The 14,759-nt window shown below is 41.9% G+C and overlaps 1 protein-coding gene across 1 annotated transcript in view; it reads left to right on the forward strand.

Moving 5' to 3' along the window:
- LOC124288084 overlaps positions 1-14,759 on the forward strand; it is a 50,785-nt gene that overhangs the window by 24,133 nt on the left and 11,893 nt on the right. Inside the window, exon 15 of the mRNA XM_046724649.1 lies at positions 6,235-6,334. Within this exon, the coding sequence (XP_046580605.1) occupies positions 6,235-6,334 (100 nt within the window). The remainder of the gene's footprint in view (positions 1-6,234; positions 6,335-14,759) is intronic.

The following is a 14,759-nucleotide window of genomic DNA, read 5'->3' on the forward strand; positions in this document are numbered from 1 at the left end:
CAGTATCATATCTCACGATAGGAACAGCATTACACTATACATGTAAGTAGTTGACAGGGTGGCTGTATATAGTCATCAATATAACAGTATCATATCTCACGATAGGAACAGCATTACACCATACATGTAAGTAGTTGACAGGGTGGCTGTATATAGTCATCAATATAACAGTATCATATCTCACGATAGGAACAGTATTACACTATACATGTAAGTAGTTGACAGGGTGGCTGTATATATAGTCATCAGTATAACAGTATCATATCTCACGATAGGAACAGCATTACACCATACATGTAAGTAGTTGACAGGGTGGCTGTATATAGTCATCAATATAACAGTATCGTATCTCACGATAGGAACAGCATTACACCATACATGTAAGTAGTTGACAGGACAGCTGTATATAGTCATCAATATAACAGTATCATATCTCACGATAGGAACAGTATTACACTATACATGTAAGTAGTTGACAGGGTGGCTGTATATATAGTCATCAGTATAACAGTATCGTATCTCACGATAGGAACAGCATTACACCATACATGTAAGTAGTTGACAGGACAGCTGTATATAGTCATCAGTATAACAGTATCATATCTCACGATAGGAACAGCATTACATCATACATGTAAGTAGTTGACAGGACAGCTGTATATATAGTCATCAATATAACAGTATCGTATCTCACGATAGGAACAGCATTACACCATACATGTAAGTAGTTGACAGGACAGCTGTATATAGTCATCAGTATAACAGTATCGTATCTCACGATAGGAACAGCATTACATCATACATGTAAGTAGTTGACAGGACAGCTGTATATATAGTCATCAATATAACAGTATCGTATCTCACGATAGGAACAGCATTACACCATACATGTAAGTAGTTGACAGGACAGCTGTATATAGTCATCAGTATAACAGTATCATATCTTACGATAGGAACAGCATTACACCATACATGTAAGTAGTTGATAGGACAGCTGTATATAGTCATCAGTATAACAGTATCATATCTTACGATAGGAACAGCATTACACCATACATGTAAGTAGTTGATAGGACAGCTGTATATAGTCATCAGTATAACAGTATCGTATCTCACGATAGGAACAGCATTACACCATACATGTAAGTAGTTGACAGGACAGCTGTATATAGTCATCAGTATAACAGTATCATATCTTACGATAGGAACAGCATTACACCATACATGTAAGTAGTTGATAGGACAGCTGTATATAGTCATCAGTATAACAGTATCGTATCTCACGATAGGAACAGCATTACACCATACATGTAAGTAGTTGACAGGGTGGCTGTATGTATAGTCATCAGTATAACAGTATCATATCTTACGATAGGAACAGCATTACATCATACATGTAAGTAGTTGACAGGGTGGCTGTATATAGTCATCAGTATAACAGTATCGTATCTCACGATAGGAACAGCATTACACCATACATGTAAGTAGTTGACAGGGTGGCTGTATGTATAGTCATCAGTATAACAGTATCGTATCTCACGATAGGAACAGCATTACACCATACATGTAAGTAGTTGACAGGGTGGCTGTATGTATAGTCATCAGTATAACAGTATCATATCTTACGATAGGAACAGCATTACACCATACATGTAAGTAGTTGACAGGGTGGCTGTATATAGTCATCAGTATAACAGTATCGTATCTCACGATAGGAACAGCATTACACCATACATGTAAGTAGTTGACAGGGTGGCTGTATATAGTCATCAGTATAACAGTATCATATCTTACGATAGGAACAGCATTACACCATACATGTAAGTAGTTGACAGGGTGGCTGTATGTATAGTCATCAGTATAACAGTATCATATCTTACGATAGGAACAGCATTACATCATACATGTAAGTAGTTGACAGGGTGGCTGTATATAGTCATCAGTATAACAGTATCGTATCTCACGATAGGAACAGCATTACACCATACATGTAAGTAGTTGACAGGGTGGCTGTATATAGTCATCAGTATAACAGTATCGTATCTCACGATAGGAACAGTATTACATCATACATGTAGGTAGTTGACAGGACAGCTGTATATATAGTCATCAATATAACAGTATCGTATCTCACGATAGGAACAGCATTACATCATACATGTAAGTAGTTGACAGGGTGGCTGTATATAGTCATCAGTATAACAGTATCGTATCTCACGATAGGAACAGCATTACACCATACATGTAAGTAGTTGACAGGGTGGCTGTATATAGTCATCAGTATAACAGTATCATATCTTACGATAGGAACAGCATTACACCATACATGTAAGTAGTTGACAGGGTGGCTGTATGTATAGTCATCAGTATAACAGTATCATATCTTACGATAGGAACAGCATTACATCATACATGTAAGTAGTTGACAGGGTGGCTGTATATAGTCATCAGTATAACAGTATCGTATCTCACGATAGGAACAGCATTACACCATACATGTAAGTAGTTGACAGGACAGCTGTATATAGTCATCAGTATAACAGTATCATATCTTACGATAGGAACAGCATTACACCATACATGTAAGTAGTTGACAGGGTGGCTGTATGTATAGTCATCAGTATAACAGTATCATATCTTACGATAGGAACAGCATTACATCATACATGTAAGTAGTTGACAGGGTGGCTGTATATAGTCATCAGTATAACAGTATCAGTATCTCCGCGATAGGAACAGCATTACACCATACATGTAAGTAGTTGACAGGGTGGCTGTATGTATAGTCATCAGTATAACAGTATCATTATCTCACGATAGGAACAGCATTACACCATACATGTAAGTAGTTGACAGGGTGGCTGTATGTATAGTCATCAGTATAACAGTATCATATCTTCACGATAGGAACAGCATTACATCATACATGTAAGTAGTTGACAGGGTGGCTGTATATAGTCATCAGTATAACAGTATCATTATCTCCGCGATAGGAACAGCGATACACCATACATGTAAGTAGTTGACAGGGTGGCTGTATGTATAGTCATCAGTATAACAGTATCGTATCTCACGATAGGAACAGCATTACACCATACATGTAAGTAGTTGACAGGGTGGCTGTATGTATAGTCATCAGTATAACAGTATCATATCTTACGATAGGAACAGCATTACATCATACATGTAAGTAGTTGACAGGGTGGCTGTATATAGTCATCAGTATAACAGTATCGTATCTCACGATAGGAACAGCATTACACCATACATGTAAGTAGTTGACAGGGTGGCTGTATGTATAGTCATCAGTATAACAGTATCGTATCTCACGATAGGAACAGCATTACACCATACATGTAAGTAGTTGACAGGGTGGCTGTATGTATAGTCATCAGTATAACAGTATCGTATCTCACGATAGGAACAGCATTACACCATACATGTAAGTAGTTGACAGGGTGGCTGTATGTATAGTCATCAGTATAACAGTATCATATCTTACGATAGGAACAGCATTACATCATACATGTAAGTAGTTGACAGGGTGGCTGTATATAGTCATCAGTATAACAGTATCGTATCTCACGATAGGAACAGCATTACACCATACATGTAAGTAGTTGACAGGGTGGCTGTATGTATAGTCATCAGTATAACAGTATCGTATCTCACGATAGGAACAGCATTACACTATACATGTAAGTAGTTGACAGGGTGGCTGTATGTATAGTCATCAGTATAACAGTATCATATCTTACGATAGGAACAGCATTACATCATACATGTAAGTAGTTGACAGGGTGGCTGTATATAGTCATCAATATAACAGTATCATATCTCACGATAGGAACAGTATTACACTATACATGTAAGTAGTTGACAGGACAGCTGTATATAGTCATCAGTATAACAGTATCATATCTTACGATAGGAACAGCATTACATCATACATGTAAGTAGTTGACAGGACAGCTGTATATATAGTCATCAATATAACAGTATCGTATCTCACGATAGGAACAGCATTACACCATACATGTAAGTAGTTGACAGGACAGCTGTATATAGTCATCAGTATAACAGTATCGTATCTCACGATAGGAACAGCATTACATCATACATGTAAGTAGTTGACAGGACAGCTGTATATATAGTCATCAATATAACAGTATCGTATCTCACGATAGGAACAGCATTACACCATACATGTAAGTAGTTGACAGGACAGCTGTATATAGTCATCAGTATAACAGTATCATATCTTACGATAGGAACAGCATTACACCATACATGTAAGTAGTTGACAGGGTGGCTGTATGTATAGTCATCAGTATAACAGTATCATATCTTACGATAGGAACAGCATTACACCATACATGTAAGTAGTTGACAGGGTGGCTGTATATAGTCATCAATATAACAGTATCATATCTCACGATAGGAACAGTATTACACTATACATGTAAGTAGTTGACAGGGTGGCTGTATATATAGTCATCAGTATAACAGTATCGTATCTCACGATAGGAACAGCATTACATCATACATGTAAGTAGTTGACAGGGTGGCTGTATATATAGTCATCAGTATAACAGTATCGTATCTCACGATAGGAACAGCATTACATCATACATGTAAGTAGTTGACAGGACAGCTGTATATAGTCATCAGTATAACAGTATCATATCTTACGATAGGAACAGCATTACATCATACATGTAAGTAGTTGACAGGACAGCTGTATATATAGTCATCAATATAACAGTATCGTATCTCACGATAGGAACAGCATTACACCATACATGTAAGTAGTTGACAGGACAGCTGTATATAGTCATCAGTATAACAGTATCGTATCTCACGATAGGAACAGCATTACATCATACATGTAAGTAGTTGACAGGACAGCTGTATATATAGTCATCAATATAACAGTATCGTATCTCACGATAGGAACAGCATTACACCATACATGTAAGTAGTTGACAGGACAGCTGTATATAGTCATCAGTATAACAGTATCATATCTTACGATAGGAACAGCATTACACTATACATGTAAGTAGTTGACAGGACAGCTGTATATAGTCATCAGTATAACAGTATCATATCTCACGATAGGAACAGCATTACACTATACATGTAAGTAGTTGACAGGACAGCTGTATATATAGTCATCAATATAACAGTATCGTATCTCACGATAGGAACAGCATTACACCATACATGTAAGTAGTTGACAGGACAGCTGTATATAGTCATCAGTATAACAGTATCATATCTTACGATAGGAACAGCATTACATCATACATGTAAGTAGTTGACAGGACAGCTGTATATATAGTCATCAATATAACAGTATCGTATCTCACGATAGGAACAGCATTACATCATACATGTAAGTAGTTGACAGGACAGCTGTATATATAGTCATCAATATAACAGTATCGTATCTCACGATAGGAACAGCATTACACCATACATGTAAGTAGTTGACAGGGTGGCAGTATATAGTCATCAATATAACAGTATCATATCTCACGATAGGAACAGTATTACACTATACATGTAAGTAGTTGACAGGGTGGCAGTATATAGATATCAATATAACAGTATCATATCTCACGATAGGAACAGCATTACACCATACATGTAAGTAGTTGACAGGACAGCTGTACATATAGTCATCAGTATAACAGTATCATATCTCACGATAGGAACAGCATTACACCATACATGTAAGTAGTTGACAGGACAGCTGTATATATAGTCATCAATATAACAGTATCGTATCTCACGATAGGAACAGCATTACATCATACATGTAAGTAGTTGATAGGACAGCTGTATATAGTCATCAGTATAACAGTATCATATCTTACGATAGGAACAGCATTACATCATACATGTAAGTAGTTGATAGGACAGCTGTATATAGTCATCAGTATAACAGTATCGTATCTCGCAATACCAGCAATGTTGCATATCACACAGTAGTGAAATTGCCAGCAAGATCAGTCACTTGTCAGACAGTTAAAACTTGCATGGATTTTAAGAGCACATGTGTTAACAATAGGGAAATCTGATGCCTTTTGTCACACAGCTTCATATGTTATACACAATATGATTCCCATACTGTATGTGTACAATAATAGAAGGTAGCTGAACAAACTAAACAGACCTGAGTGTCAAGGTCATGTATTGTGTGTTGACGCTGACATCATCTCTGTGCAGTGTCTGGCTGGGTGGAGTCGAGCTGGACCAAGGATTCCTTCGCCAAGTTAATCCCCAAGTTCCGGAACCCCGACACCTGCAGCTGCATCAATGGGAAATGGTCAGTTTGAAAGAATTTGCATTTATGCATTTCTTTCAGTGATTGATGTTTTTGATCAAATGCAGGTTGCACTAATGCATTAACTCCACTGCAATGCTCTTTGATTGCCAATCGGTTGTGTATGTAGTTTATGTCAGTTTATGATTTACATTTGTGGCAGCAACAGATAAAAACTAGATGCCATTGTAAGCAGAAGCTCATTGATATCATGTCTACTGATTGGTGTAACATACCAATACATCATAGAGTCCTACTGGCAAACAAGGATAAGTTGAGCACCGACCTGACAACTGACTCATATTAGCATGTATGAATGCCACCCACTGGTGCTTGCCATTGTTTGTGAAGGGGCCCCAGGCTGATCACGATCAAGTGAAGGGGCCCCAGGCTGATCACGATCAAGTGAAGGGGCCCCAGGCTGATCACGATCAAGTGAAGGGGCCCCAGGCTGATCACGATCAAGTGAAGGGGCCCCAGGCTGATCGCGATCAAGTGAAGGGGCCCCAGGCTGATCACGATCAAGTGAAGGGGCCCCAGGTTGAACGCGATCAAGTGTCGTGTGATTTGCATGAGAGTCTTCTGAGCAAGGGGTGTGCAGCTACACGCGGAATCGATTTCATAGTCATGCAATGAACGTGCACTAGCCTGCATCTGCTCTACCTTTCAGAAACCAAATGGGTTTGCTCATTGCCGTGCACCGCCTACTTCTCATAAACGCGTTCTCTGCGCCGGACCAACTTATCCTTGTTTTCCAGTAGTGATTACATTACATTACATGTATATACATTTATATGGTGCTACTGTCCAGGCCTACCATACAAACGGTGAACAAATCATCAAAACTGATCTCATATGCACCACAAACAGAACAAAAATCACCAAAACTGCAACAATATCCTCTAAAACCGAAACAATACATCTGTAATGGAAGACTAATCGTTTGAAATGGAAACAAAACTCGCGTATCAGCTACAAGAGCGCATGAGACAAAACGGTCAAAGTGTACAAAACGGCCTTCATAGCATCCCAACACGGCAGTCATAGCATCCCGAAACAGCATACAAATCGTCAAAGATGGCGGCGAGGGGAGACGAATAGGCTTTGGTACATAATGTTTTTCGTCACTATGAGTCTAATCTTGAAAATTTGATATCGGGATGTAGTGCATAAACCCCCTATTGTAGTAAGCTTCAAACCTATGTCCATACTTCTCAGTGTCAGGCTTGCAATTCTGCACAATGGGGTCCCTCGTTCGACCGAATAGGATTTTTGTCAACATGCCGTGCTACAGTTTCTCTTCAGTTTTTTAAATAAAGTATTCATAGCATCACATTCAACATTAATATATTTTAGTGATTTAAAAAGTTCTCGGTTTCCATGAAAATGTTTTGGACTTAGTCTTAAAGGGAGGGGTGGACTTCGTTTCCGGAGCATAACTCAAAACCTTTCAATATTTTTCTGCAAAACTTTGAAGATATATCAAACAGAACCTAAAGTAGTGCCTTTTGCTATTTACAGACTTTCGTGATTTATTATTTTTCGGTTTCCATGGAAACTATTCGGACTTAGTCTCAAAAGGTAAGGGTGGGCTTCGTTGCCGGAGCACAACTCGAAAACTTCTTAATATCTTTCAGTAAAACTTGGCAGATATGTGAGGCAGATCCCAAAGTGATGTCTTTTGCTATTTGCAGATTTTTGTCATTTGTATTTTTATTGGTTTCCATGGAAATGTTTCGGACAAGTAGTATCAAAAGAGAGGGGTGAACTTCGTTTTCGGAGCACAACTTGGAAACCGTTCAATATCTTTCTGCAAGACTTGACAGATATATCAAACAGAACCTAAAGTGGTGCCTTTTGCTATTTGTAGGTTTTTGTTATTTTTATTTTTCTTGGTTTCCATGAAAACGATTTAGACTTAGTCTCAAAAGGGAGGGGTGGGTTTCGTTTCCGGATCACAACTCGAAAACCGTTCAATATCTTTCTACAAGACTTGACAGATATATCAAACAGATCTTGAAGTATTGCCTTTTGCTATTTGCAGATTTTTGGCATTTTTAATTTTAATAATTTCCATTGAAACGATTTGGACTTGATGCTTGAGATTTTATGAGTGCTTCGGATGGTGATGATATCACTCTGATCAGTAGCTTCAGATTCTTGTTTTGTATCCAGTATTAGTCGGTAGTTTTATCACATAATCAAAATGTTTTCTAATATTCTTTGGATATCACTTGGATAACGCTGTCAGATTAGTGGTAAAACGTGTTAAATTAATGTTGAAAAACCTTTACTCATTTAGAGCCTTATCCTATAAATATTCATATACACATGTTCAGAATAGCTCTTTCTCAATTTTGTTGCAACTCATATGATCTAGATTAGCAAGGAGATATATTGTTATTTAGAAGAACATGGACTTTGCAGGATTTGAAAAAATGATGGAATTAAAGATTAATATTACTTATTTTTCCTTATCCTGACTCATGCTTATTGCTTGTCTTCATCCTCTTGCGAACCTAGTGGAACACTTGTATCTCCTTATTGAAGCTCCCTTCAATAAAACATACGTAAAATCACTACTCACCAGAGTTATCCCTGTTTTCCGTTTTGGCGGGAAAAGTGGCGCCACCAAACTCCCACGCTTCACTCTCTCCTTCTTCGCCCTGTGAGCAGGTTGTGAGAGCGCCTGTGTCTCCTTATACGGCACTATATCCTTTTATTATTTAGTTAGTCCCCTCTATTATACTTTATAGAGGTTTAGCTAGTATCTTTCAACAATATGGTTTGATATTTATTCGTATTTAGCACTGTTTATTCACGGTTTAGTCCGTGTTTGTTCAGTTGTTTACGTTTTCATGAAAACCTGTTTCAATTGTAGATTTCGTTTCTCTGCTGCTGACCCTCATCCAGTGTGCCCTAGCTGCACGGTACCATGTTCTTCCAGCTCGCGCTGCATTAATTGCCAGCATTTAACTAAATCTGCATTTAATAAATACCTTCTTTGTGTCCTTAGGCGTGCTGCAGATAGGTCGAGACGGGTTGGTCAGGTCATGTCAGATAAACCAGCTGAGTCCCTCAACAGTCAACTGATGTCTGACGACTCCCTTCCGTCTGGTGTTACGCTGGAGTTTCCCTCGGCGGAGGGGTGTGGGACTATGTCCGCAATCTCCAAGAAGAGACCTGCTACTCCGGACGTCCCTTTGTCGCAGCCTAAGACTAGGAAGTCGTCATCTACCCAGCGCCGACTCCGTACCCCCAGGGCGTCGACCACCTCCACGGGGAAGTCAGCTCAGACGAAACGGACCTTCTCATCCGAGATTGTCCCATTGACGGAACTGGGACTCTACGATGACCAGCCGATCGTCATCCCAGAGATTCATCACAAGAAGAGACCAGTCTCAGCTACGGTGACTTCAGCGCAGATCTCCACGCAACCCGAGGGGTCTACGCTGACGACAGATGAGCGACCCGTGGGCCACATCGCTACCACCGCAGAAAGGGCAGCGCTACTACCACCGCAGACATTCAACCCGGGGGACTTCATGCAGCAGTTTTCCCAACAGATTATTGAAATGATGGAGCAGCGCTTTGGCCTGGAGAAGAGATCACAGCCAGCCCACAGAGATGACCCGAGTCTTCGCGAAGACTCCAACGCAGTCGACGCTTCTGAGGGGCCATCCATCAACGTGACGTCTGGCAACAGATCTACTCATCAGGACCAGCCTGCGCGAAGGTCGATTCAACCATCCCCTGCGGCGGACTCGGACGATCAGCATCCACGAAGGCACTCACGAAGGACGACTCAGTCACCCCATGCTACGGATTCGGACGATCAGCATTCGCGAAGGAAGTCTCGCCCATCCCCGGATACAGAATCAGACGACCAGCATTTGCGAAAACGCTCGCGAAGGACCAGTCGCCTATCCACAGATGCGGACTCAGATGATCAGTATTCGCGAAGGCACTCGCGAAAGGCTACAGATACAGTATCCAAGACATCTTCCGCATTACGCAGATCGTCAAGGGATTCACCGAGGCAATCACGAACTCACAGTCGCTCATCTCCACGCAGGTCTCCGCGCAGGTCACCCTACAGACGCAGTTCGCCAGGCCACTCTCCACGCAGATCTCCGTGCAGGACTCCACACAGATCCCCGCAGTCGCGGTCTCCACCTAGATCACCATCGGATGAGGATCAACGTCCCTTTCTCAGCACTCCTGTCACTGAGGACGACTGCGGGATCATCTTCTCGGACTCTGAAATACGCTACTGGATGGCCAACGGTCTAGACTTGGCATCACCCTCTAAGGACGATAATATGGCTCATACCTATCTCATGCAAGATGATGATGTTGATACGATCACTCTCCCTCCGATTGATCCCATCGCAGCGGTCCCAGACAACTTGGACGCAGCCTTCAAGAAAGCTACGAAAGCCCAGGCGACGCATCTGCCACATTTCAACGCCAAAAAGTTCTCTTTCCACAATATGGATCCGTTCCTAAAGGCACAGGACATCGATGAGAACTTTAAAGTCATCAGTGATGCGAAGGCCAAGTCTTACAAAATCGAAGACAAGAAGTTGGCACAAGTCGAAACTATGACCAGACGGATGTTCTTTGGCCTCAACAGATCAAGGGCAGTCAACGAAACGCTCATCGCTAAATTCTGAGACTCTACTGCGGAAGAAGACAGGATGATATACTCGGCCCTCCTTATGCAGAAGAAGGACCAACAGTTTATGACAGACCATCTCTCATCCATCTCCACAGCGCTGACACTAGCACGTCGACAAGGTCTCCTATCAGGTTAAATACCCAACATTACCTTTTAATATATCTTGTATCTGCGGACAAAACCAAAGGAGTAAATCCTTTTATAACATACTTATACCTCTAGTTGAAACTGGACCAACAAGCCAAAAAAAAGTGGGAACACATCCTCAATAAACAATATAACAAAGAAGACTGGTCTAACATATATTTAATGGCAAATAGATGTACAGAAAGTGTACAGTTAAGATGGTTTCATTTCAAGATTACGCACAATATTTTAACGACTAAACATAAGTTACATTTGATGAATTACACTGACTCTTCAATGTGCACATTCTGTGAATCTGCTCCTGAAACAATTATTCATTTATTGTGTGAATGTCGATATACTGTGAAAGTATGGAGGGAGGTATCCGATTGGCTGGATATACTGTCTGAAGGAAATATTGATTTGTCGCACGAAAATATTATCTTTGGTTTCAAAGGTAAAAACAACAACCCACTTAACCTGGTGTTTCTAATAGTGAAATACATGCTATATAAAAAAAGGCGAAATAATATAAAGCCAGATTTTAGAGTGCTTCAAAGGGAAATACTCAATTATTACAAAGCTACCAAATATACAGCATTTTCAAATGCAAACCCATCAAAATTTTATGCCTTCTGGTCTTCCTTCCATACACTTTTTGCTAATTATACCAACCTAGATGTCATATAAGTATAATAAAATTTGATAAGTGCATCTGAATACAAGTACTGGTATACATATTAGCCTTTGGTAAGGATAACAGATACATTATAGCAAATTCACCCTGAACATATGATGATTGCTTTTGTATTGATGTATTGATTGATTGTATTGATGGTGATGTTTTTTCCCGGGATACAGAAAGCACGGGACAAGAAAGTGGGTACCTCCAGAGGCGGAAAAGATTCCTTTCGTCGCCCAACCGGCAATTACAGAGCAAGGTCCGGACGAGGCAGGGCACCCAGAGGCGCCAGGGATCATCGACGATGAAAGAAGGGTTCGGAACGACTGGAGTCTTCCACCCCCCAGCCGTTCCTGTACAACCTTCACAAGTGGGTGGACGTCTTCAGCTGTACTGGGAAAACTGGGGAATACTGCAAGATCCGTTTGTATCCAGCATCCTAAGAGACAGATATCGCATACAACTTACCGCTTACAGTCGACCCTCACAAGTTCGACTTCCAGACCCATCAGATAGAGAAGTTACGAGAGGCGGTCTCATCTCTACTAGTAAAGCGAGCCATAGAGGTTGTGGATCAAGCCAACATCACACCAGGTTTCTACTCCCCAGTTTTCCTAGTGCCCAAGAAAAACTCCAAAGAAAAGTTCCGACTCATCTACAATATGAGCACGTCCAACAGAGACTATCTAAGCAGACCTCCCAAGTTCCGCATGATACATCTACCTCAACTAATCCACCTCGTCCGTCCGATGGACTACATGGCCAGCATAGATCTACAGGATGCCTTCCTGCATATTCCTGTACATCCAGACTCGAGGAAGTACCTCAGGTTTACACTGGACGGGCTACACTACCAATGGAAGGTCCTGCCATTTGGAATATCATCTGCCCCCTGGTTGTTTACAAGGGTGACGAAACCCATAGTCACATATCTACATCATTGAGGTCTACGCAGTGCCTTCTACCTTGACGACGGGATTCAAGTACATCAAGATCCCAAGAATCTCAGACTACAGTTGAACTTCACCATCAAACTGCTCACACAGCTGGGGTGGTTAGTAAATCTGCTCAAGTCAGACCTAGAACCTACACAGGACCTGCAATTCCTAGGCATCAGATTTCTCACGACGCAGAACCGCATCGTCGTACCAGAGGACCGATGGCTCAAGATTCAACTGACAATCTCACAAGCCCTACTCTCTCCGTGGCCACTACGACAGTGGCAGAGTCTGTTGGGTCTCCTCACGTCCTCACAAGACATGACAGCCAGAGGGAGATTACAGCTACGCCCGTTACAGGTCCTCATCAATGCTCATCTCGACGACCCAGACCCATTCGGTCTCCCGGACTACCTCAGACCTCATCTACTATGGTGGACCCAGAGATCGAATGTCTGCGAAGGCATCTATTTAGCAGAGCCGGAGTGCAAGACTCATCTGTATGTGGACGCATCACGCCAAGGTTGGGGAGCACACCTCGACAACGATGTGGCGGCCGGGAAATGGACCAAGGAAGAGAAAAGTTTGCACATCAACATGCTGGAAATGAAAGCAGTCATCAACGCCATATTCCACTGGAGCAACATTCTACAGAATGCGCATCTCATGGTACACATGGACAACTCCACAGTGGCGTTCTACATAAACAAGCAAGGATCAACACGATCATTGAACCTGCTGGACCTCTGCTTTCAACTGTTCAACCTAATCGACGATCTGAACATCCACATAAGAGCATGCCACATTCCAGGAGCCAAGAATGTCATAGCAGACGCCCTCTCCCGTCCAACTCAACCATCTCCAACGGAATGGATGCTACATCCCGAGATCTTCAAACAGATCATCAAGGAGATAGGAACCCCTCTAATAGACCTCTTGGCCACACGCCTCAACAATCAGCTGACAACATTCGTCTCTCCAGTACCAGATCCACGAGCGTGGGCAACGGACGCTCTCAGCATATCCTGGGGAAAACGCGTACGCATTTCCACCGCCAGCGCTAGTACCGAGGGTGTTGCAGAAAATCAGCCAGACCAAGAACCTCCAACTGATTTTGGTCGCGCCCTACTGGCCAGCGAGAGTGTGGTTCCCCATCCTCATACAAGAACTAGGACCACCACAGCTGCAACTACCAGAGTGGCCGAATCTACTAGTACATCCTCACACAAAGCAGGCGCATGGCAACCCAGGGGCGTTCCAACTACACGTGTGGACTGTATCAAGGTGTGCTTGAACAAGAGAGGGTACTCCACCAGAGCAGCAGTGACACTAGCTCTAAGCTCACTAGCTCTACGCAAGTCTACACGCACCTTGTACGACAACATACGCTGCAAGGAACGGGTTCTTAGCTAGAAAAGCAACACACCCTCAAGTGGCGGACTACCTTTGTCACCTACGGCAAACAAAACGGCTAAAAGGGTCTACACTTGCAACATACCTAGCGGCATTGAGCTCAGTCATCACTATGAGGACAGGTGCCAAGCTAACGAAAGTACCAGAGTTACTGGCCTTGCTACGCTCTTATAAATTGGAGGACCAACAACAGAGATTCAAAGCTCCGGCGTGGGACCTCAACGTTGTTCTACGACATCTCACCAGTGAAGTCTATGAACCATTAGAGACGACATCCTTCGAATTCTTGACTCAAAAGACGCTGTTCCTGCTAGCCCTAGCAACAGCAGCCAGGATGTCGGAAATACATTCTCTAGACTACGAGAGAACAGGCTTTGATGAAAATCAAAACACAGTGCATATGGGACTACGATGGGATTTCATCGCAAAGAATCTATCCTCCGTCCTTGCACCACAAGATACGCATGACTTATCCTTGTGCCCAGTGAGAGCATTGCAAGTATATCTACAACGATCCAGAACTAGGAGTCGCAAGTTCAAGCGACTTTTCGTCCCGATATCGACAGCGACACAGACGGAGGTGTCCCG

This window comes from Haliotis rubra, unplaced genomic scaffold (assembly GCF_003918875.1).
Source record: "Haliotis rubra isolate DU_JTF1 unplaced genomic scaffold, ASM391887v1 Scf411, whole genome shotgun sequence".
Classification (NCBI taxonomy): Eukaryota; Metazoa; Mollusca; class Gastropoda; order Lepetellida; family Haliotidae; genus Haliotis; species Haliotis rubra.